General features: G+C 43.4%; 1 protein-coding gene across 3 annotated transcripts in view; it reads left to right on the top strand.

Moving 5' to 3' along the window:
- Positions 1 to 22,040, top strand: part of SHISA6 (shisa family member 6) — a 332,693-nt gene that overhangs the window by 130,610 nt on the left and 180,043 nt on the right. For 2 of the 3 annotated variants that reach the window (XM_017531402.2, XM_017531401.2), the window contains exon 3: positions 12,527 to 12,622. The exons of the other annotated variant lie outside the window; for it this stretch is intronic. In XM_017531402.2, the coding sequence (XP_017386891.1) occupies positions 12,527 to 12,622 (96 nt within the window). The remainder of the gene's footprint in view (positions 1 to 12,526; positions 12,623 to 22,040) is intronic. 3 annotated transcript variants of the gene reach the window in all.

The following is a 22,040-nucleotide window of genomic DNA, read 5'->3' as shown; positions in this document are numbered from 1 at the left end:
TCTTCTAGTAGTAATACTAGTAGTAATGATAGTAACCACTTATTGAATAACTGTAAGGTGGACTGTGCTTTCGATGAATTATAGTTTTTTTGTTGTTGTTGTTTGTTTGTTTGTTTGAGACGGAGTGTTGCTCTGTTGCCCAGGCTGGAGTGCAATGGTGCAATCTCGGCTCACTGCAACCTCCACCTCCTGGGTTCAGGCGATTTTCCTGCCTCAGCCTCCCGAGTAGCTGGGATTACAGGTGCACACCACCACACCTGGCTAATTTTTGTATTTTTAGTAGAAACAGGGTTTCACCATGTTGGTCAGGCTGATCTGGAACTCCTGACATCATGATCCGACTGCCTCTGCCTCCTGAAGTACTGGGATTATAGGTGTGAGCCACTGCACCCGGCCAAACTATTGTATTTAATTTAATCTTTATCCCTTCTGCGTTAGCTAGGCACCATTCCCATTTTACAGATGAGGATAACTTAGAAAGCATGAATGGCTCACTCAGAGCCACGATGAACCAGGTAGACTTACTGGAAGCCTATGCTCTTCTCACCTCTATGTTACTGAGATATGCCTGGGGTCATTTGGCACTTCAGGCTTAGCTTTCTTTTTGGAAATATGGTATAATGAAAGGAACTCCCAGCATAGAAAGACAGGGAATTTAGAGTCCATCCTAAATCACACTTAGTCACTCTGTGACTTTGTGTAATTATTTAACCTTTCTGAGACTTAGCTCCTACAAAATAGAGAATGCCAATATTTTCTTCACACATTTTCCTCTAGATGCTAAAAGGCATTCATCACCAATGTCTCAGTCCAAAGGCACATGATAAAATTATATAAGACGGTGACAGTTTCTCAGGATCAGTTAGTTAAAACTCATTAATTTGGATGCACTCATAGGAAGCTCAGTGTTTTTGCAGAATGTGAGAAGAAGTCAAGAAACAGAGAGGAAAGCAGGTCTCAGTTACCCCATGGGCTAACACACTGTACATCTGCAGGGTGACAAGAGGAACCTGACAGTTCCTTTATTTATTAATAGAGCCATGAGGCCTAACCTGTATTCTCATAAGACACTGGATACAAAGAAAGAGTTGTTCTTCCCTGCAGAGCACCTACATCGCTTGCCTCTTCTACCGGGCTCTTTTCAGGGCCCCTCTTGGCCAGGATCCTGCTTATGACAATGCAACAGCTCTGGGATGTTGACTGTAGTCAGAGACAAGAATTTGGTTAGACTCTGGGCATCTTTCCAAGGGGATTATAGCCAGCAGGAGAAAATAAATGGCGAGCTGGAGTCCCCTGAAATAGAACTCAGCCTTTGCGTTGTTTTCTCCAACACAGAGCAGACCGTGGGCGGCTAGGTGCATTGGAAAGTGCCCGGGGCTGGGAAGTCAAAGATACTGACTTTAGTCCCCACCTCCACGACATTGGACTGTTCACTATCTCTCCCCAGCTCCAGGTTCCTCATCAGCAAATAGAGGGGCCAGAAAAGGTGACCTTGAACACTCCTTCTGTTGCAATATTCTCTGACTTTATCTCGATGGCCGGGAGTAGGCAGAGGGTTTAGCCCTCCTAAAACTTCTGAAGATCACCATCACCGAGCACTCCTGTCCCTCATCCCTGTGGTCAATAATTAGGATACATGAGAATATGGTTTTCAAACACTGTATTTTTGTGTGTGGGGGGCTGTAATTTTATTTTTTATTATACTTTAAGTTCTGGGACACGTGCAGAACGTGCAGGTTTGTTACATAGTTATACAGGTGCCATGGTGGTTTGCTGCACCCATCTACCATCATCTACATTAGGGATTTCTCCTAATGCTATCCCTCCCCTAGTCCCCCACCCCTCAACAGGCCCCTGTGTGTGATGTTCCCCTCTCTGTTTCCATGAAACACTGTACTTTTAAGTCATAGAACTTTTTAAAGAAAAAAAATCTTACCCGAAAGCCTATACAATATACAGGAGACCCCAAAGTGGAGCTCCTTAATTGCAGTGGGTGAGTTGACCTACATTTTGCCCTTGACCCTCCCCTTCTTTGCTCTTGGCCTCAGCTGGAGGTGTCCATGGAGCACATATTTATGTTTTTGTCTGTTTTTGGTTTCAAACACAGAGCGCCACTTTAAAAACAAAATCCACACCAACAAAACTGTGATTTGGAGGACATTTATTTGAATGGAAAGAGGTTTGCTTATGAACTACTACTACTTTATTCACCCACTCGCTGGATGACTATCAAGCTACAGTCTAGGTTCTTAGTACCCAGCCTCATCCTTCTGGTGTCCTGATGCTTCCGTATCTGATGAGATCTTCTGCTTCCTCTTAGGGCAGGTGATAGGATGAAAACAGCATCTCGGAAGTCAAGAGTATGGGGTTCTGTTTCTGAGACTATCTGCCTTTGTGACCTTGAGAATGCCACTACTCACCCTCTTTGGGTTTTCTTTAGTTGTTGGGCAAGGTGGTCCCTGAACGGTTCTGACAAGCTGGAATGGTTTATCCTGAGCCTTCCCAGCTGGGGACACCTTGCATTCACCAGATGGACTATGCAGTTGGTGAAGGTCCCCTTTGTTTCCCCTAGCTGCAGTGTAGGTAGAGGGAAGACAACCAGAGGTGAGATCTTTGGGGTGCCCAGAGTATTTGCCAACAGCTCTGCTAACTCTGCACAGACTCTGGAGGAGACAGTCTGCATGGCCTTGTATGAGAAAGCACTAGAATTATCATATGAAATAACACATTCCCAGTCACCGCTCTGTGGAGATTTTTGCACTAGCTAGTGTCAGTGCAATCTGCAGTTAGACCTGACCTGCCCCAGTTTAGCTCAGTCAGAGTGAGCTCAGAAGCTGCCTTATTAGTTTAGCAAAAAGTTACTGCAGAGAAGAACACAAGTCTTCTGGCTCCCAACCCTCTTCTCATTGTATAGTCAGGGTTGTGTTCTTGGGAAATAGAAGGAGCCGTGGGGCTTCCTTGGGGAAAGAGCCCTCAGGCCAGAGAGCAAATCCCGGGCTCTCTCCAGCTCCCTTTTCCCTTGACTCTTTCTGGCCTGAGGTCAGCTTGGGGCATATACAGTGTAAGAGGAGCCCAGGGAGTTATATAGGAAAGAGAAAAACTGTGGTCTTAATGCAAACAGCAGCTCCCATTTATTGAGGGCTTATTTGTGCAGAGTATTAGACGAAGCACTTTATACACAGAATCTCATTTAATCCTCACCGCCCTCCTGTGAGGCTAGGTATTAGTACCTGTGTTTGATAAATGCCTTTGTCATTTACACAAGGAAAAGTGGCCCCTCTCATTTCCTGGCCCTTGTACTTCTTTTTATAAAATAATGTTATTAGGTTTTTTGTTTTCAAATTAAAAAGTACAAAGGAAAAAAAATGGCCCATGAGCCCACTTTATAATCCCAGATATACTCTAAATATTACAAAAATTAAAATAATGCATGTTTAAAATATTCAAACATTAAAGAAAACTAAAAATCAAAGGCAAATGCCTCCCTCCCATCAGCCCCACCACTCTCCTCAAAGGAAAGAAAGTTTTAATAGATTGTGATTATTTCCAGAAAAAAAATATTGTTTGTGTAAATCATCCTATCTGGAATGAACCTATAGATATTCTCTTTGTATGCATTATTTTTATTGTTATTTATGTAAAAGAGGTCATACCTAAGCATCGCTCTGAGTCTTGCTTTTTCATTGTTGTTTTTTCAACTTTCTGTATCTTGGAAACCTTCCCAAATCAGCACATACAGCTCTGCCTCCTTTTTAACAGCTGCATAATATTCCATCATGTGTGTTGGATTCCAGTTTATTGAGTAAGTCCCTCACTGGCAGAAATTATTTGCAATCAATCCTGCACTGTCTAGCCTGGTTGATATATTATGGAAAATTTTGAGGGCATGAATGCAAGGTAAATTTCTAGCAGCAGGAAAATAGGTCAAAGGCATACCCTTCAAATTGGCACTACCAATTTTTACTCCTACCCAGTGGTAAAATGAGGTGCCCATTCTCCTGGCACTGGGTATCATCAGATTCTTTGGTTTTGCCAAATCGATTGGTTTTCTAAAAAGTTATCTTATATTTGATTTGCATTTTCTTAGTTGATCATATTTTTATATATCCATTGGCCTTTCAAGACATTTTCTTTCTGTGTGTGGTGGGGTACTACCTATTGGACTTTTGTGTGTGTGTGTGTGTGTGTGTGTGTGTGTGTGTGTGTGTATTTTTTCTAGTTATTTGTTTGTACATGTATCTTTTTATTATTGATATTATAGAGTTTTTTGTAAACAAAGGGGAAAGGCTTTTACCCCATGTATTGAAAATATGTCCCTGGGGTTTAGTATGTGTTTTGCCTTTTGTCTGGGGTATATTTTTCCATAGAGAAGTTCCAGCAATCCATGATTTCGCAGCAGGACCTAAGCACCATTCAGCCTCCCTCTCAGCTTGTCAGAGGCCAGCTCTGTGCCTGTTCTGAAGGCACATTATCAAGCAGGCTCTAAAGATGGAGAATTGCTCCCCCATCCCTCAAGCTACTTTTGGTTTTATTTCATGACCACAGTGTACTTTTATTACCTTGTTTGCACACCAGATTTCCTAGAGCAACTCCAGTATCATTTAACTTTATTTCTGTCAATAAAGATAACTCGTTAAATGTTTAAACATGTGTAATCTAGTTTGCCAATCTTTTCTTAATGAATTTGGGATTTGTGTACTGCTTGAAGATTACAGATAAATACATTCATGTTTTTGGAATTCTAGAGTTTTATTTATTTCTTGGATTTTGTCATCAGGTCTTTTTTTATTCTCCCCGCATTGGTGACTCGAGCGACGGTATTTTCGTCCTTGAGTTCTTAAAACTGGACGCTCTGTATGGCCTTTATTCTTAAAGGATAATTTGGCAATGAATAAAACCCTCAGGTAACAACCACTTGACCAAAACCCACCAATCAGTCTATCCATCTATCCATCCATCATTTATCTAGATTGTAAACAAATAAAAACAAAGAATTGTTTAATTGTCAAGCAAGTCTCCAGCTACCCAGCATAGGAAATGGAACTGAGAAGTACTTTTTGTACTTTTTCTCAATTACATTTTTCTTCTTACCTACAGAATTATCTGTTATATTAAAATCTCTATCATTTCACTGAATTTCGTTGTATCTGTATAATACTACATGTGCACACATCCTTAAACAACATAACGTGTTAGGTTGCATATTTTAAAACTCTCTCTGTGTTATGTCATCCTGCTTTTCTTGTTTGCTTTGTGCCTTCATCATTATGGCTGAGAACCATCCATGCTGATATTTAGAGCTCTGGTTCATTTAGTTTCATTATGTTTCATTTGTATTGTATAGGAATACATTGAGTACACCGCTATTTATGACTTTTCTCTGGCTGGGAAGATAGATGCTTTTCCTTAATTTGCCTCTATTATAAACTATATTGCAATGAACATGCTGGCCTATCTCCTTATGCATATGTGAGGATTTATCTCAGGTATATATCTAGAGGTAGAATGGTCAGTTCCCTGGTATATCCACATTCAGCATTACCAGCCATTGCCAAAGTTATTTTCAAAGCAGTTGAACTGATTTATACTCCCACCAGAAGAGTACATGAGTTCTTGTTTCTGCTTATTCATGTTGGTAGGTTCAGGCATTTTAATCTTTGCTAGCCTATTGAGTGTGAAATGATACCTCATTATGGTTTTAATTTGAATGTCCCTGATTACTTGTGAGATTGAACACTACTTTATGTGCATTTGCCCTTCGGGTTTTCTCTCCTTTGAGTCGCCTATGCATTTCTTGTCCCTGTGTTTTTTTCTATTGGGTCGTTCACTTTCTTATTAATGTGAAGTTATTTACGTGCTCTAGAAAGTAATGTAAATATACATTTTTCAGTCTCTGACTTGTAGTTTCATGATGGCTTTTGATATATCACAGTTTAACATTTTTATTTCTCTCTAGTTTGTGACTTTGAGTCTTGTTTAAAACTTCTTACTCTGAGATCATTAACATATTCTTTCTGATTCTTATCTGACAATTTTTAATGTTTCGCTTTTTTATATTTAGGTTCTTAGTCCTGGACTTGATTTCTGTGTATGTGTTTTTCTGTATATTCGTGTGTATGTTTATGTTTGTATATTTTTCCCAGTTATTCTACCACTATTGAGTGAAAAGTCTGGACTATTTTCTGAAGAAAGCTTTTCTGTTCTCCCTTCTTGTCATTATTTTCGGTGAATTTTTAGGTGGAGGAATGGAATCAAAACATCTTCATTCAAAAATAATAGGCTTTTATCTTAAATAATACTAGTAGTACTTAAACAGTACTAGTACTTGATACTAAAGACTTAATACTAGTACTTAAGTAGTAGTACTTAAATGCTACTAGTACTGTTCTAAATGCTTTATGTATTCATATAATATATGATATATATAATTCATATTGTATGTAACACACATAAGATGAATTTTATATATTAACTCATTTAACCTTCTCAAAAACCCTATGAAATGGGCATCAACATTGTTTTCTTTTTGCATTTGAGGACACAGACACATAGAGGTTTGAATCTTGTCAATCATGTTCCAGACAGAGTATTCCTCCACCAGTACACTGTCCACCTCTACAAAAATGAAAGACTCAAAATTCTTGAAAACGCTGCACTTTCTATAGGTTTTGTGTTTAATGATGTTGGCTTGTGTTTTCTCCTTTATTTTTTAAAATGACATTTCACCAGGGTATATCTAGATATTGGCCCCTTTTAATGCATAGTCTGACATTTGATTAATTCTTTTGATCTAAAGACTAAAGTCTTCCATCTGTTCAGAAAAAAAAACTATTAACTTTTAATTATTGCTTCTGAATTCTCCCTTCTGTGTCTCCTCTGGGAGTCTTATTTTAAATAGATATGACTCCTAAAGTTGTCCTCTGTGCCCTGTCTTTTCTCCCACAGTTTTTATCTCTTTGTCCTTCCCCTCTGAGTACCCAGTGCCTTTCTCTCATTGGACTCTGCTTTATCAGTTTCCTTCTGTATCTGTTCTGTAGTCCAGATCTGCATCCCCAGGCAAACTGTCCTGACCAGCTTGTTTCCCTCGCATGGCTGTTGGTCTAATCTCACAGATGCAAAATTCTGTTAAGTCTTACAGAGATCACCATTTGGATATTATCTCATTTCTTCCCCTGCTTTTCTTGCAGCAAATCTCTTCCACAGAGAAACTTTCCCTCTGCTTGCTTGCTTATCAGAGCCAGCAGCACCACACACTCCAGGAGCCTAGCCTCAGTCCTCTCTTTGGCTTGAATATGCCTCCTGCCTGAGGACAGTTGTCCCTTGGTGCTGTCTCTAGGACTTCTGAATTCTGCTGAGATTCAGGAAAGGCATGGAGTTCCGACAGGAGGTTGAGGCAGCCTGGACAGTGACTGAGCTAAAATAAAATCTCTGTTGCTTTAGGGAGGGTTGTCAATGGTGAAGATGAGGGGGCAGTGACAGAACCAGATGTATCGACATCACCAGGATGTTGATTTGCACCATTGAGTTCAGCAGGTGGTGGAAGGCATGCTCTGAAACCTGAAGCCGCCTTTGTCCCTGGCTGTGGACACACTGTGTGTTTGTGTGTTCTGTGACATGGAAGTGCTCATGCTTCACGGAACTTTTGCTTACTTGTGTTCAGAGCTATGCTGGATTTATATGTTTGTTTCTCTTAAATTGCAATTTGGTCAAAGTTTGCCCTCTTTTGTCCACTTACCCTGATAGACCGCAGAAGGGCAGAGACTACAGGACAGGGAAGGGGGTGGTTCTGTGTGTTACAGCTGACAAATCCTGTGATACCCACTCACATTATCAACCCATTAACTCTATGCATCACCAAAGCAAAGAGTCACTGACTCCTCTCTCTTCTGTCTGCCTGCATGGGGCTTCGCTTTTAACCGCCCTTCTTCCCTTCATGCCTCTCTTGTTCATGTTAAACTTTGGAGGCTACAGAGAATGCAGATCATTCTAGACCTCAACCCTGGGTCTAGCGGAAGACTGACCTGTCACTGATCCAAACATAGTGGTTCATGAAGAGTTGTCCTTGGACCTAAGAGCATTATCAACATCATCTGGGAACTTGTTAGGAGTGGAAATTGTCAGGCCTCTCCTCTGATCTACTAAATCTGGGATCCTGGAGCTGGGACCCAGCGATCTGGGCCATCCAGGAAAGTATGCTGCATGCTCAGCTTTGAGAACCACAGCTCAGACAAAAGTTGAAACTATCACTGTGCTTTTTCCACCTCAGCCTCATGAGCAACTTTCCCAAAAAGTGTCCCAAGGGATGGCTTTGAAAAACTAAAAACTCCATAGAGAGTTCAGTGATCACGCCCTTACAAGAAGTCCCTAGACTTCTTCATTTCATTTAACTAAACATTTTCCAAACTGATTTGACCAAAGAATTATTTATTCCTTTCAAATGCTCTTGGTGCTGCCTTCTTGTGCCTCAGCATCTTTTTGTTTTTTCCCCCCATTGGAAACCTCAGTACTTCTGAGCTTCGGTTTCTGTGAACTTGGATGTCACCAAGTGAAATTCTCCAGAGCTAATATTTCTACTGTGCCTTGTTCATTGTCCCAGAGAACACTTGTAACTGTACTTGTTTAGGCCACAGAGGTGAGGTGGTCAGGGTGGCAGTGTAGAAAGTTCATGAACTTTGAAGGTAGCTAGACCTGCTTCAAAACCAGAATCTACCACCACTTAGCTCCATGAACTCGGGCAAGTGACCATTTTTCACATGGTTCTTGTGAGGAGTGAATGAAGCTAGGTGTGTCCACTGGATTGAGCATGAGATTTGGAGTCAGAACACTTGGATGTGAGGACCTCTGTTTTTCCATTAAAAAAATGAGAGACTCATAATAATCAGCGACTTACCACACAGTACTGACTACAATTTTAAGTAATGCATATATGTGAAAGATCTTCGTAAACTACAAAATGCTATAAAACGTAGCTATTATTAGCGAAGACTTGGAACCAACCCAAATGCCCATCAATGATAGACTAGATAAAGAAAATTTGGCACATATACACCACGGAATACTATGCAGCCATAAAAAAGGATGAGGTCATTTCCTTTGCAGGGGCACGAATGAAGCTGAAAATCATCATTCTCAGCAAACTAACACAAGAACAGAAAACCAAACACCGCATGTTCGCACTCATAAGTAGGAGTTGAACAATGAGAACACATGGACACAGGAAGGGGAACATTACACACCGGGGCCTGTCAGTAGCAGGGGTACGAGGGGTGGGAAAGCATTAAGAGAAATACCTAATGTAGATGACGGGGTGATGGATGCAGCAAACCACCATGGCAAGTGTGTAACTATGGAACAAACCTACACGTTCTGCACATGTACCCCAGAAGTTAAAGTATAACAATAAAAAAAAGTTAGCTATTATTATGTCAAAAGAAAAAAAGCCATGTTTGCAGAGACTCTGTTTATCTGCCTAGTTCATAGTAAGCGATCCAGAAATTTCAGTTCCTTTCTGACGAGCATCACCCCCTGAGCACCAGAGCAAGGCTTAGCCCTGAGGGACCTTATTCCAGCTGACAGATAAGAATGATTTGTAAACGACAAAGGCATAGTTTTATGTTCCATCTTCCTCACTATTGATTTGCTTATCAAAGATGTTATTTATAAGGAGCACAAAAATAAACCAGTCCAAATTCTACAGGATGTATCACAGGTTCGGAATTAATGCAGTCCAAATTTAAGAGGTTTCTGAATTGTTTATTCCTTTTCTTAGTCTTCTGTTAGTGGTGGGCGTGGGGAGGAAGTGACAGAGTTACAGAAGGGTCCCAGCTCTCCTTGAGGGTGGTAACAAACCCTTCCACACACCACTAACCGCCCCCTTCTTCTCCTCCTGATGAAGATGCATTTCTCCAGGTACTGGAGTTCAGTTTCAGGAATTATCACATGGCCTAGGAGCTAGGCAGAAGCCTTAGTTCAGTTCTAATAATTCTATTCTTTTTTTTTTCCGTTTATTTATTTTATTGCAGTTTAGGTTTTGGGGTACATGTGAAGAACATGCAAGATTGTTGCATAGGTACACACGTGGCAGTGTGATTTGCTGCCTTCCTCCCCATCACCTACATCTAGCATCTCTCCCCATGCTATCTCTCCCCAACTCCCCACCCCTACCGTCCCTCCCCTATTTCCCCCCAACTGACCCCAGTGTGTAGTGCTCCCCTCCCTGTGTCCATGTGTTCTCATTGTTCAACACCCGCCTATGAGTGAGAACATGCGGTGTTTGATCCTCTGCTCTTCTGTCAGTTTGCTGAGAATGATATAAAAGTAAAGGTTGTGGCCACAGTATTTTACAGCAAGAATGCTCCTCCTAGAAAGCTGTGTGCCCTGAGGAAGGAGGTAATTTATTCCAGAAGGGAGGGCGTGAGAGAAACAGTGGCAAAATTCTCCTGTTCCTGATGCACGAAGACATCACTTCTCAGGGTGTGGCCCCCAAAACAGCAGTATCAGTGTCACCAGGGGACTTGGTAGAAGTGCAGACTCTTGAGCCCTATCCTGGATCATCTGAATCAGAAACTCTGATTCAGAGTAGGGCCCAGCACCTGTTTTAAGCTTTCCTGGCTATGCTGATGCATGCTCAGGTTTGAGATCTGGGATAAGGAGGAGGGAAGTGGAGCTAGACTCCACTCTTTGGAGGAAGAGTGCTGAAGCCCTGAACATAAATACTGGGTAGAGCTCAGCACCTAAGAGATATTCACTGAAGCCACCTGAATAAACTGAACTTAGGTGTTCCTCCATTTACAGGAAGGCAGTGGTTCTCATTTCTGGTGGCACATTAGAATCACTAGAGAGCTCTTCAAAAATATCCCTGCCTAAGCCCGGACCCCACCCAACTGAATCAGAATCTCTGTAGTTGAGTCTGAGGGTCTGCATTTTATTTTTAATTTTGCTTTAAGTTTCAAGATACGTGTACAGAGTGTGCAGGTTTGTTACATAGGTATACATGTGCCATGGTGGTTTGCTGCACCCATCAACCCGTCATCAAGATTTTAGGCCCCACCTGCATTAGCTGTTTGTCCTAATGCTGTCCCTCTCCTCGCTCCCTGAACCCCTATTCCAGCACGCACCCAGAGTTGCCATCTACTCATTCAGAGAGTGGCCCGCTACAAAAAAAAAAAATTGATTTGGGTTGTCTTTGTATTTTCATAAAATTTTTTATTAGGATTTTATTTTACCTAGTTATATGAGACAAATTACATATTCATAAAGAAAAAACACTTGGAAAATATGGAAAAGCTGAAAAGATGGAAGAAATAGCACTTGTGTTCCTACTATCCAAAGACATTTGTCAATATGTTGGTGTGCTTTTTTTCAATCTGTGCTTGTGCACACACACACATACACCAGTTTGAATTTTTATAGCACTGTGATTCTATTTAGTGAACCATTTCTGTCTACTTTTTAACTTAACATTATATCTGAAGTTATTCTGTGCATTGTTATATGTATGATTTTTAATACACTCTTGTGGTAACATGAAAGAAATGGGTTTTCTCCATTTTCACATGTACATACTTTAGGAGGGAAATTTTGGCAGGCCTTTCTTTCTGCACTACAATGCCAGATTTCAAGCATACTGAAAAACTCTATTTTGAATGTCAGAAGTGGAACGTTAACTTATTTCTCTTTGCATTTCTATTCACAACCCTAACCCACCCTTTGTCTATTCCTCCCCACAAACCCACAGGTAGATATCTGCATTAGGCGCGCAGGGGATAATGTCTGTTGCAGGAAGTCAAGGAAGCAGAGCACACATATATTTTCTCAGTATTTTGTAACTAGCATTCCCTTTGTCAGCCTCAGCTGATGTCGGATTTCTCTGAAGTCACAAGCTGTAGTCCCATAGGTTGTGGTATGATTCATAAACATTAGAAAGATAAAACAAATGAAAAATGCATGAAAGAGACAGAGGGAAGGTGAGATAAAGGAAAGAGAGGTCAAATAGACTAAGGTTCTGGTGTACCTTGTGCTCAGCCGGAAATGCCAAAATCAAGTCACGTATCTCCTTTGCTCTCCTCTACTTTCAATGTAATGTTCCCAGGACTTTGTTCTTTGTTGCACAGTTTTATATGCATATATGTGTATATACACTAATATATGTGTATATATTAGTATATATATGAATTTCTAATATATGTATATATATTAGTATATATACAAATTTCTAATATGTGTATATATTAGTATATATACTAATATGTATACTAGTATGTATAATATGTATATATGATTATATTTAATATATGTGTATATGTATATATGTATATATATTCAGTAATATATATTTTTTCATATATAATATATATCATATATATGTATATGTGTGTGTGTATATATTCTTGACTGCCTCCACCTTCCGACTTGGCTGCTGGTTTGAAACCATGCATTCCGTCACTGTTGGGTGAGATGCAGCTGCGCTTGTCTTCCATATTGGTGTCGTGGATGTGCCAGGTAATTCTGCCCCATCTTCTTGCAGGGCATTATGGGAAGGATGCTTACCGAAGTGGAGGACCTGATCTCCATAACTTCATCTCATCTGGATTTGTCACGTTAGGAAGAGGACACACCAAGGGTACAGTGGAAACCATTTTTTACTAAAATACAGAGGTTGCCTAGGGAACCCCCATCTGAAATGAGAAGAAGGTGTGGAGGCCAGAGGCTGGTCCAGGATGGGAATGAGTGGGGTGGTTCCGTGGCAGCTTGTCCTGGTGACATGCGTGGCTTCTGACAGGAGTTACCAGGAGGTCACAGGTGTGCCTTTAGAGGGCGATAGACTTCCAAGAGACACCCATCCCGCTCCACCCATGGAGGGGAGCAGGACTCAGATGCCGGCAGCTCCCTATGGGAGGGGGCCACCGGGAGTGTGGTGGAAACACTGCCGGTGGGTGGATGTAGCAGCATTTGCAATGTGTGTGTTCGCCTCTTGGCTATTACTCCTTTTCCTTTTGAAAGCTACATCTTATAAACTGATGTCAACGTTCTGTACTGTCATATCTAAGTCAGTGTGCATGTGGAGAGTTTCAGCATCCTAAGTGAGTCTCTGTAAACACTCGATGATGTGGACGGAAAGGTAGAGGTTATGCAGACCTCTGAGCCTCAAGATGAAAGCTAATCTAGAGTTTCTGCTGAGCTGCTTTACGACCTAGCTGACAGCTTGCAGAGCATCTGTGCAGGGGGCATGGACTCCTCCTCAATTCTGTCTTTTGTTTAAACAAGTTCCTATGAGTGTTGTGAGCATTCTGTCACATCAAGAGTCACTGGATCCCTCACTCCGTTGATTACCGTTCCAATATCTGTGTGCTGTTATAGACCAAATGTGAATTCTGTTGTAGGGATAGTGTATCCCTGTCTTCCTCTGAGATATGTGTCTTGTGTGAGTAAACAAGGAACTGCAATATTTTCTTACATTCCATGCACCTACTTTTTAAATTTCCTTATGTGATGTTTGTTCATCCTATAGAGAAAAAAAATATCTGTATCTGTGTATGTATTTTCTGTTGTGTCTGTTTGTGTCTAAATAAAGTTTATTGAGGATACAGGTGGCATTTGTGGCTACTGAGAGATGCAGAATCAAACTGGGACCAGCTGTCTCCAGAATGAGAAATGGGCTGCACAGTTAGTCACTGAAAGATACATTCTGGACTACAGTCTATCAACTCAGACCCAGGATTGCCGCTCCCCACATCATCCACTTTGTGATTATGACCTAGCACTATGAAACAATTTACTCTCAAACTTAGCATCTTAAAACAATAATAAATGTCTGTAATCTCACATAGTCCCTGCTGGGTTGGGAACTTGAGTGCTTTGGGCTTGGAGTCTCATGAGGTTGCCATCACCACCAGGCAGGGCTGCATCCTCTGAAGGCTTGACTAGGGCTGGTGGACCTGCCTCCAAGATGCTTCACTCACATGGTGCTGGATGTTGGCAAGAAGCTTCAGTTCCTCCCCATGATGTTTCTGCCTGGGTAGCTGAGTGTCTTCACTGCATGGTGCCTGGATTTCCTCAGGGTGGGTAATCTGAGAAAGACGGAAGAAGACACAGCGTCTTTCATGACCAATCCTATTGGTTACACAGCATTATTTTTGCAATATCCTATTCTGAATGGGTGGGAACTACACTGAGGCATGAATACCAGGAGCCAAGGATTATTGGGGGCCAATTTGGAGGCCAGCTACCACAACCCTACAATCCTTAAAGCAAAGGTGGAAATGCGGATTTCCAAACAGAAGACAGCAGCTCTTATGAAGGTTTCTCCACTGCAGTAGTTCACCACCCTTTCGCCTACCCCTTACCCTTATAGGTGATCCAACCCAAAACACTCAACACTTCACCCAGCAGAACTCTTTACACATATAATAAATAAGATGGCTTTAGGTTCATGCATTCTTTCAACTGAGGCCTGCTAGGTGCTAAGCAATATTTGGAAGATAGGAAGTTTATGGAGTTCCTTATGGAATTCACATTCCGCTGGGGTAAACAGACAAATTATTTACAGGAAGTGCAAGGAGAAAATTCAAGCAGGCAGCAGGGAGCACAGTGGCAGGAAGCTGCTCTTGCCAGGGATGGCCTCTCCGATTAGGTGGGAATTGGGGAAGTACAAAGGAGGCCAGGGTGAGTACAGCAGGATAGAAGAGGACAAGAGCGGAAGGAGAGAGGAGCCAAGCCACAGGGGAGCCAGATCATGCATTTACCCAACAGTGGACTTAAGGCTGCTTCCAAATGAACTGGACTCCATCATACCACCTTAGTGATTCCCAGTCACCACCTGCCCTTTCAGCCATTGCTGCTGGGGACATCCAGGAGACCCCTCCCTGCCCATGACTGTGTCTGATGCTCCTTACCTCCCATCTTAACTTGTTCTGTGGCACCACCTGCCCCTCCTGGGCATGCACTGCCTGTTCTCCCCATTCACTATTTGTGCCAGATTTTCCTTCCCATTCCCTTCTATCCGAGGCTTCTGATGCCTTCTCTTTCCAGGAATGTATCTTGTGTGTATTTCCCTATTTAGAGAATAGCCAAAGTTTCAAGAACAAAGAGTCTGGGTTAGAGGGTGGTGGGGTGATGGCGGGTGCAGGAAGACTTTGGAAATGGAGATTCTCTTTTTTAGACAGAGAGGAAGACAGGGTCTCACTCTGTTCCCCAGGCTGGAGTGCAGTGGCACAATCATAGCTCACTGTAGCCTCAAACTCCCAGGCTCAAGTGATCCTTCCATTTCAGCCTCTTGAGTAGCTGGGACTACAGGCACGTGCCCCCATGCCCAGCTAATTTAATTTTTTTTTTATTTTTGTAGAAACAGGGTCTCACTATGTTGCCCAGGCTGGTCTCAAACTCCTGGCCTCAAGTGATCCTCCCACCTTCGCCTCCCAAAGTGCTGGATTTATGGGATTGAGTCACTGCACCTGGCCTGAACTTCCCTTCTAATATCAGGGACTCTTTAGTTCTCTGGACAGCTTGGATCTTTGGAAAAGAGCAGGGAACCATCCTCTCTTCCTTCAGAGCAGACTAAGTTCAACTCTAAGTGCTAGCTCTAAGCAGCTGGCCCCATATTAATATCCCATAGAAGGGAATAATTCAAAAACATCGAATGTGGGGTCATTTTCATTTGTATATGTTTAATTCTCTTTGTTTTCTTTATCCTTTGTTTCAACTCCAGAGACTCCCTTCCTGGATCCTCTCCCTTTATTCCTTTTTCCCCATTCATCCAGCATTTTCCTTAGTCCTCCTGGTAGCACCTGGCCACTGCATAGCCCCATTTTGACTCTCAGGACTAAACAAGTAGCCAACACCTGCTTTACAAGGTAATACCATTGCCCTACTGGCCCGGATCACCGAATTTACTGTGTATTTCTAATCAGACTCTGATTATCCAGGAGCCAAGTATGGATGGCTCCTGTTCTAAGTAAGGGTGGGAGTCTTCATCGGAATCTTAGTTAACATCATGACATCAGTCCTGTCAGTCTTTTTTTTTTTTTTTTTGAGACAGAGTCTACCTCTGTTGCCTAGGCTGGAGTGCAGTAGCACCATCTCAGCTCACTGCATCCTCCATCTCCTGGGTTCAAGAGATTCTCCTGCCTCAGCCTCCCAAGTAGCTGGGACTACAGACATGTGCCACTATGCCTGGCTAATTTTTGTATTTTCAGTAGAGATGAGGTTTCACCATGCTGGCCAAGCTGATCTCGAACTTCTGACCTCAGGTGATTCACCCACCTCAGCCTCCCAAAGTGCTGGGATTACAGGCATGAGCCACCATGCCCGGCCTTGCCAGCCCTTTTTATAGGCTCCAGAGGCAGCATGGAGCCAGAAGCACCCTCTAGTATCAGTGGGGGCTCCTCCACTTCAAGGGCTTGGGGGTGAGAATGCTCATGCATCTGTCTGCTTTGTAACAAGATCCGTAGCACATGGGTAATTAAATACTCTCAAAGAAAGCCTACAATAAATTGGCATTCTTCAGTTAGTGGGATTTAGAAAGTGAGACCTTAGAAAATATAGAATTCTGCCTGTGGGGGCGCCATATCCATCAAAGCTCTCTACTGTCTTTCTCACCTGTTGGTAGATCCTGCATTTTAGTGTAGGAGGTTCCTCTGCGATCGGCCAAGCCCCCAAATTACATAGTATCATTCTGACACCCTTTTCCAGGACTTTCTAACCGAATAGCATGCTCATTCTTTTTCTTATAATTCTTTTCCTATTATTGTCTCCTTATGAGTAGCTACTTCTGCATGTCTCCCTTTTTTTGGTTCTTTGACTTCCTGTTCATTCATCCCTTAGGATAAGTAGCATCTAGAGCTAAGATGGTGATCTGAGTGACCATGAGTTTAGGCCAAGTTCCCCCTGAAATCTTTATTCCGTTAATTAGACAAGATCACCCAGCCCCCAACACTGGAACCCAGAGTGGTCTTTAGCAAGGCAAAGAGTCCTCCGAGGCTGCCACAATGAAAACTCAGTGATGAAGACTTCTAGTTGCTGAGCATTTACTGTGTACAAGGTCTTTACATGCATATATACTGTGTGCCCGTGTCTTCACCTTTACAACCATTCTGTGGGAGAGCTCTTGTTACCTTCATTTTATAGGCAAAAAGTGAAAGTCAGAGCAATTGAGCATCTTGCTTAAGTCAACATCAAGCAGTCAGTCTTGTTTTATTCCAAATCCAGTCCTGATTCTGAAGATCTGCTGCTATTCACTGTACTATCCCGCCTTTCCAAGCTGGGGAGTAGCTGAGGTGGTGGATGGGCCGTGCTTCCATGGGAACCACACGTAGATGCGCAATAGAAGATGACTCTTCTTATTAGAGGCACACGTTTTGCAAGGCAGGAAGTCATAAAAAAACATGAGGCAGGAGTTAGTGCCTTAACACTAGATTGGCAGGGACTGCCCTTCCTGAGAGGAAGCGCAATCCCTTCAGATAGATTTTCAGAATCTGTCTTAATGAATACACCTATGGAAACCCTATTGTATTTAGGCAGTTTGGTTAAAAACTCTGTCAGGCTGGTTGATTTTTGAGCCTGCTTGAAAAAGCCAGGGGACTCTTTCCAGAAGCCCCCACATTTCAATATTGTCAGTTCCAGTGGTTTCCACTGGGACATCTCTGGCCATACCAGGAGTGAGTAAGGGGTCTTTACAGCGGTGGCGGCAGCGGCAATGGCAGATGTGCTCACTGCGGCTGCAGAATGAATGTGACGTCCAGGTCCTCATGGAGGTGGTGATGCGGGTTACCGCCTGCCCTCCTCTGGTATTTCTCACCACTCACCAGGTCCTTTCTGCTACGCTGGGAGCCAGATAGAGGTGGGTGAGAGTTAGAGAAAGAAAGAGGAAGAAAGACCAAGGAAGAAAGAAAGAGAGAAACGTTTGAAGCCTTTGGTAAAAGGAACTACACAGTGATTGCTCCATTGTAGGAGGCGATATTTGGGCTTGTGTTTCCACTAATTCCTCCACTAAATCGCATTTCCTGAGCACTGGCTGAATGCCAGACACTATTCTGGGCACTGAGGATACAGCAGACAAGCTGACATGGAATTGAACTGGTGGCACCTGGTCATTGGAGCTTACGGAGTTCCTTATGGACCTCACATTCCGTAGAAGATAGAAATAAATCAAGACGCAAGTAAATATATGAAGTAGGTCCGATGGAGTTAGGAGCTTTGGAGCAATTAAGGCAGGGAATGGAGTGGGGAGCTGCACTTTTTAAAAGACAGTCCAGAAGGCCTCATTTGAAAAAAAAAAAAAAAAAGTGACATTGAGCAAAGACTGAAGGATGTGAAGGATCAGGCCATCTGGATTCCTGGGGAGAAGGGTCTTCCAAGTGAGGAAACAGTTATGCTTTGCCTGCCTGGCTTGTGTGGGGAGCGGCAGTGCAGCTGGAAAAGAAGGAGCCAGAGCATGAGCAGTTGGAGGTGTGGTCAGAGAGGTGCAGGGAATTGACCCCACAGGGCCTTGTGGGGCCTTTAAGGATCTGGCTTCCACTCTGGGTGAAATGAGAAAAGACATGTTTTGGGCCTGAGGCACTGGGAAGGTGGACGTCTGTGGGAGGACCAGATTTTAGGCAGAGATCGGGATGCATATGAATCCAGTCTGGCTTCATGTTAAGTTTCAGATACTTGTTAACCACCCAGGTGAAAGTGCTGAGTTCAAGGGAAAGTTGTTGGCTGGGAATAGAAGGGTGGGAGTTTCCAGTGGGTGGATGACTCTTGAAGCTGGGAGGATGAGATTAGCTAGTGAGTAGTGCTCTGCAAGTGATGAGCCCCAAGAATGGAGTGATGGGGACCCCAACAGGGAGAGGCTGGGGGGGGGACAAGGAGGGACCTACAGAAAAGACTGCTCAGGAGTGGGCAGCCGGGCATCAGGAAAACCAGGGTGGTGTGCTGTCTTGAAAATTGAGTGGAAAAAAAATATATGTTCCCAAGAAAGGGAGCAATCAGCTTAGCTATTGTAGGCTGTAGAGAAGTCCAATGAGCTGAAGCATGAGAAGTGACCACCAGGTGCGACCTAGTCTCATGGAGGTCATTGGTGAACTTGGCAAGAACAGTTTGAGGGTTGGGGGAGCATCTATTCAATGGATGCAAGAGAGAACAGATGATGTCTGGGATGTGCTTATTACCTGGACAAACCGAGTGATGGGAAGAAGAAGGTGCATTGTGCTATTCACTCTATTTTGGTAAATGTTGGAAATGTTTCCTAATAAAAAGTAATACCAGTGGGAGGCTGAGGCAGGCAGATTACCTGAGGTCAGGAGTTCGAGACCAGCTTGACCAACATGGTGAAACCCTGTCTCTACTAAAAATACAGAATTATCCAGGTGTGGTTGGCACATGCCTATAATCCCAGCTTCTTGGGAGGCTGAGGCAGGAGAATTGCTTAAACACAGGAGGCAGAGGTTGCAGTGAGCTGAGATCGTGCCATTGCACTCCAGCCTGGGAAACAAGCAAAACTCCATTTCAAAAAAAGAAAAGGAAAAGAAAAAGTAATACAAGATTTTTTTAAATAAGAAAATGGGAGAAGACAAATGCGGATTACAGGTACAGACAACCCTTCGATTTTATTGTTAAGGATTACAGGGAATGAGAGCAGTATTTCGCCAGAAGGGAGAATGGTGTAAAGAGAGTTTTGTTTTGCTTCATTTTATTTTTTTAAGAAAGGAGAAATCACAGTCCATTTGTCTGCGGATAGAAATGATCCAGTACAAAAGGCAAAAATTGATTTTGCTGGGGGAGGGCTGTCTTTCAGAAGTGATGTTCTTGGTAAGTGAAAGCAGAGAGAATCTACAGCCCACATGGGGTGCTGGCCTTGGCAAGGAACAAAGCCCACCAGGGCACATATGTCAGGTAGGCCACATGGCCGTAGGTGCAGGCAGGTGGGTGTATGTGATCATTTGCTTAGTGAATTGTAAAGCAAGCTATCAGCTAGGAGTGAGGGTTAGGGTGACCGACCATCCCAGGTTGCCCAGGACTGTCCAATTTTAGCACTGAAAGTTCTGTGTCCTGGGAAAATGTTCAATTTCTGGCAAACGAGGACAGTTTGTCACTCTAATAGTGTGGGAGAAAGCCCAGGCAGTCTGGCTTCAAAGCATTTTTCACAATGACCTGCAGAACCCAGAGAAGTAGTATAAGGGTGCTTCTGCCCAGAGCTCGAATTGGCACAGCCCCAAGGCCCTAGGAACTATTGGGACCGCTCTGAGGTCACCTGGTATATGGAGACAAGGCCAGAATGCAAGAAGCTGTTGCCTTCCAGACCCCACAGAACAACCCTGAACAGATCCCATCATCCCATCCATATGATGCCCTTGGGGACTGAGTTGGGTATGGCCATCCTTCTGCCCAGACAGGCACTCTATGGGATCTGAGGCAGAAAGTTCAGGGACTAAATGCTAAAAAAAAAGGGGGTGAGTGCATTGGAGCAGGTGATGAGGTCAAGGCTGGAAAAGTGACTATCCTGATGCCAATTTAGAAGTCTCAGCAACAAGGGGAATCACAGAGATGCCCCCTTGGCTGTGCATTTCCACAGATCTGAGGAGGAGGAGCTATGGGGCTGGAGGAATTCTAGAGGCTAGGTTGGTGGCACCTGCTGTAATGAGGCTGAGACAGGAGAACCGCTTGAACTCGGGAGGCGGAGGTTGCAGTGAGCCAAGATCATGCCATTGCACTCCAGCCTGGGAAACAAGAAGGAAACTCCATCTCAAAAAAAAAAAAAAAAGAAAAGAAAGAAAGAAAAAGTAATGACTTTGACTCTGAGAAGGGCATGAAGCCAGGGGCCTGGATTATACAATTCAGAAAACGCAGAGATGTTAGGCAATGATGATCAGGGTAAATAGTCTAACAGGAGTAAGAGCGCAGGACAAGGGGAAGCAAGGATAAGAACCTTGGTCCCTGGGATTGGTGGGGGATGTGAGAGTACAAGATTTTTGAGGAGTGTGACTTTGGGAAATAACGATGGCCAGGGACTAATCATTAATGTGGGAGGCTGAACAAAGCAGAGATGTTAATCAAAGCTGAGGTCAGGGACCTCTTCCAGCTGAATCAGGTTTTACGTGGGCTGTGGGCCTCCCACCCAGCACTGCCTTCTGGGGCCAAGCTTTATCTCCTCAACCCTTTCTGCAGCCCCATGGCCGATCTGATCCTCCTGCACCCCCAGGAGCTGGTGGGAGAGGCGAGAGTGTGCTCACCTCTCCCACCATCCCATTTGTCTGGGTGTTGCCCATGGCCTCATGTGATACAAAACTTGAAATTAGGTCTTCCTTCCTAGGAAGAAAGAATGGATGTATATGTGTGGGCCTCCACAGAATCACAGGCTACCACCCCCACACCAGGATTTGGGCAAGAATCCCAGACCGTCAGTGGATTGTGGCAAGAAGATGTCTGAGGCATTTGACTAAAAGAACCCTGCCTAGATATTTTCACGGTCTAGAGAGCCAGGGGAGTGAGTAGGTTTGAGTATACACCAAGGTGTTTGAATGCTGGGCTCTAGATAAAGCACAGAGCTCAGAAGGCGTCCAGTCTCCATGGCAACAGTGAGCTTTTTCAACCCTGAGAGGGAAGTACAGGCTTGGCTAGGAATGGCCTCTGTGAAGCCAGTACCACCTGGGAGCCGTCATTCTTGTGTGGCTCCACAGGTGTGGGGTAGATGGGGAGGAGTGGGGGCAGAGCAGAGAGGAACTCTCGGGTTCTGGGCTGAGGACACCAAAGATCTCAGGTGACTGTTGGTCAATTGGATCTGCACATATGGGACAGCTCCCCTGTTTACTTCATGTCAGTTCACTCCTGATTAATGGCTGGATACTGAGAACCTCTCATTGACTTGGTGTGCTCAGCTGTATTCAACGGCATTTCCCACGACCCTTGCCAGCATATACAAGCTGTCCCTAAGTCTTACCCTTAGGAAAATATTGGGCGTCAGTATGATTCCATATGTTGTTAGAATTGAGTAAAAACTGATTGTATCAGAAGTAAAGATGGGTCTGTAGGAATGGTGAGGTGTTTTTTTTTTTTTTTTTTTT

The sequence above is a fragment of the Cebus imitator genome, unplaced genomic scaffold (assembly GCF_001604975.1).
Source record: "Cebus imitator isolate Cc_AM_T3 unplaced genomic scaffold, Cebus_imitator-1.0 Scaffold72, whole genome shotgun sequence".
NCBI lineage: Eukaryota > Metazoa > Chordata > Mammalia > Primates > Cebidae > Cebus > Cebus imitator.
The sequence above is the reverse complement of the archived record's forward strand: the minus strand, read 5'-3'. Positions and strand labels throughout refer to the sequence as shown.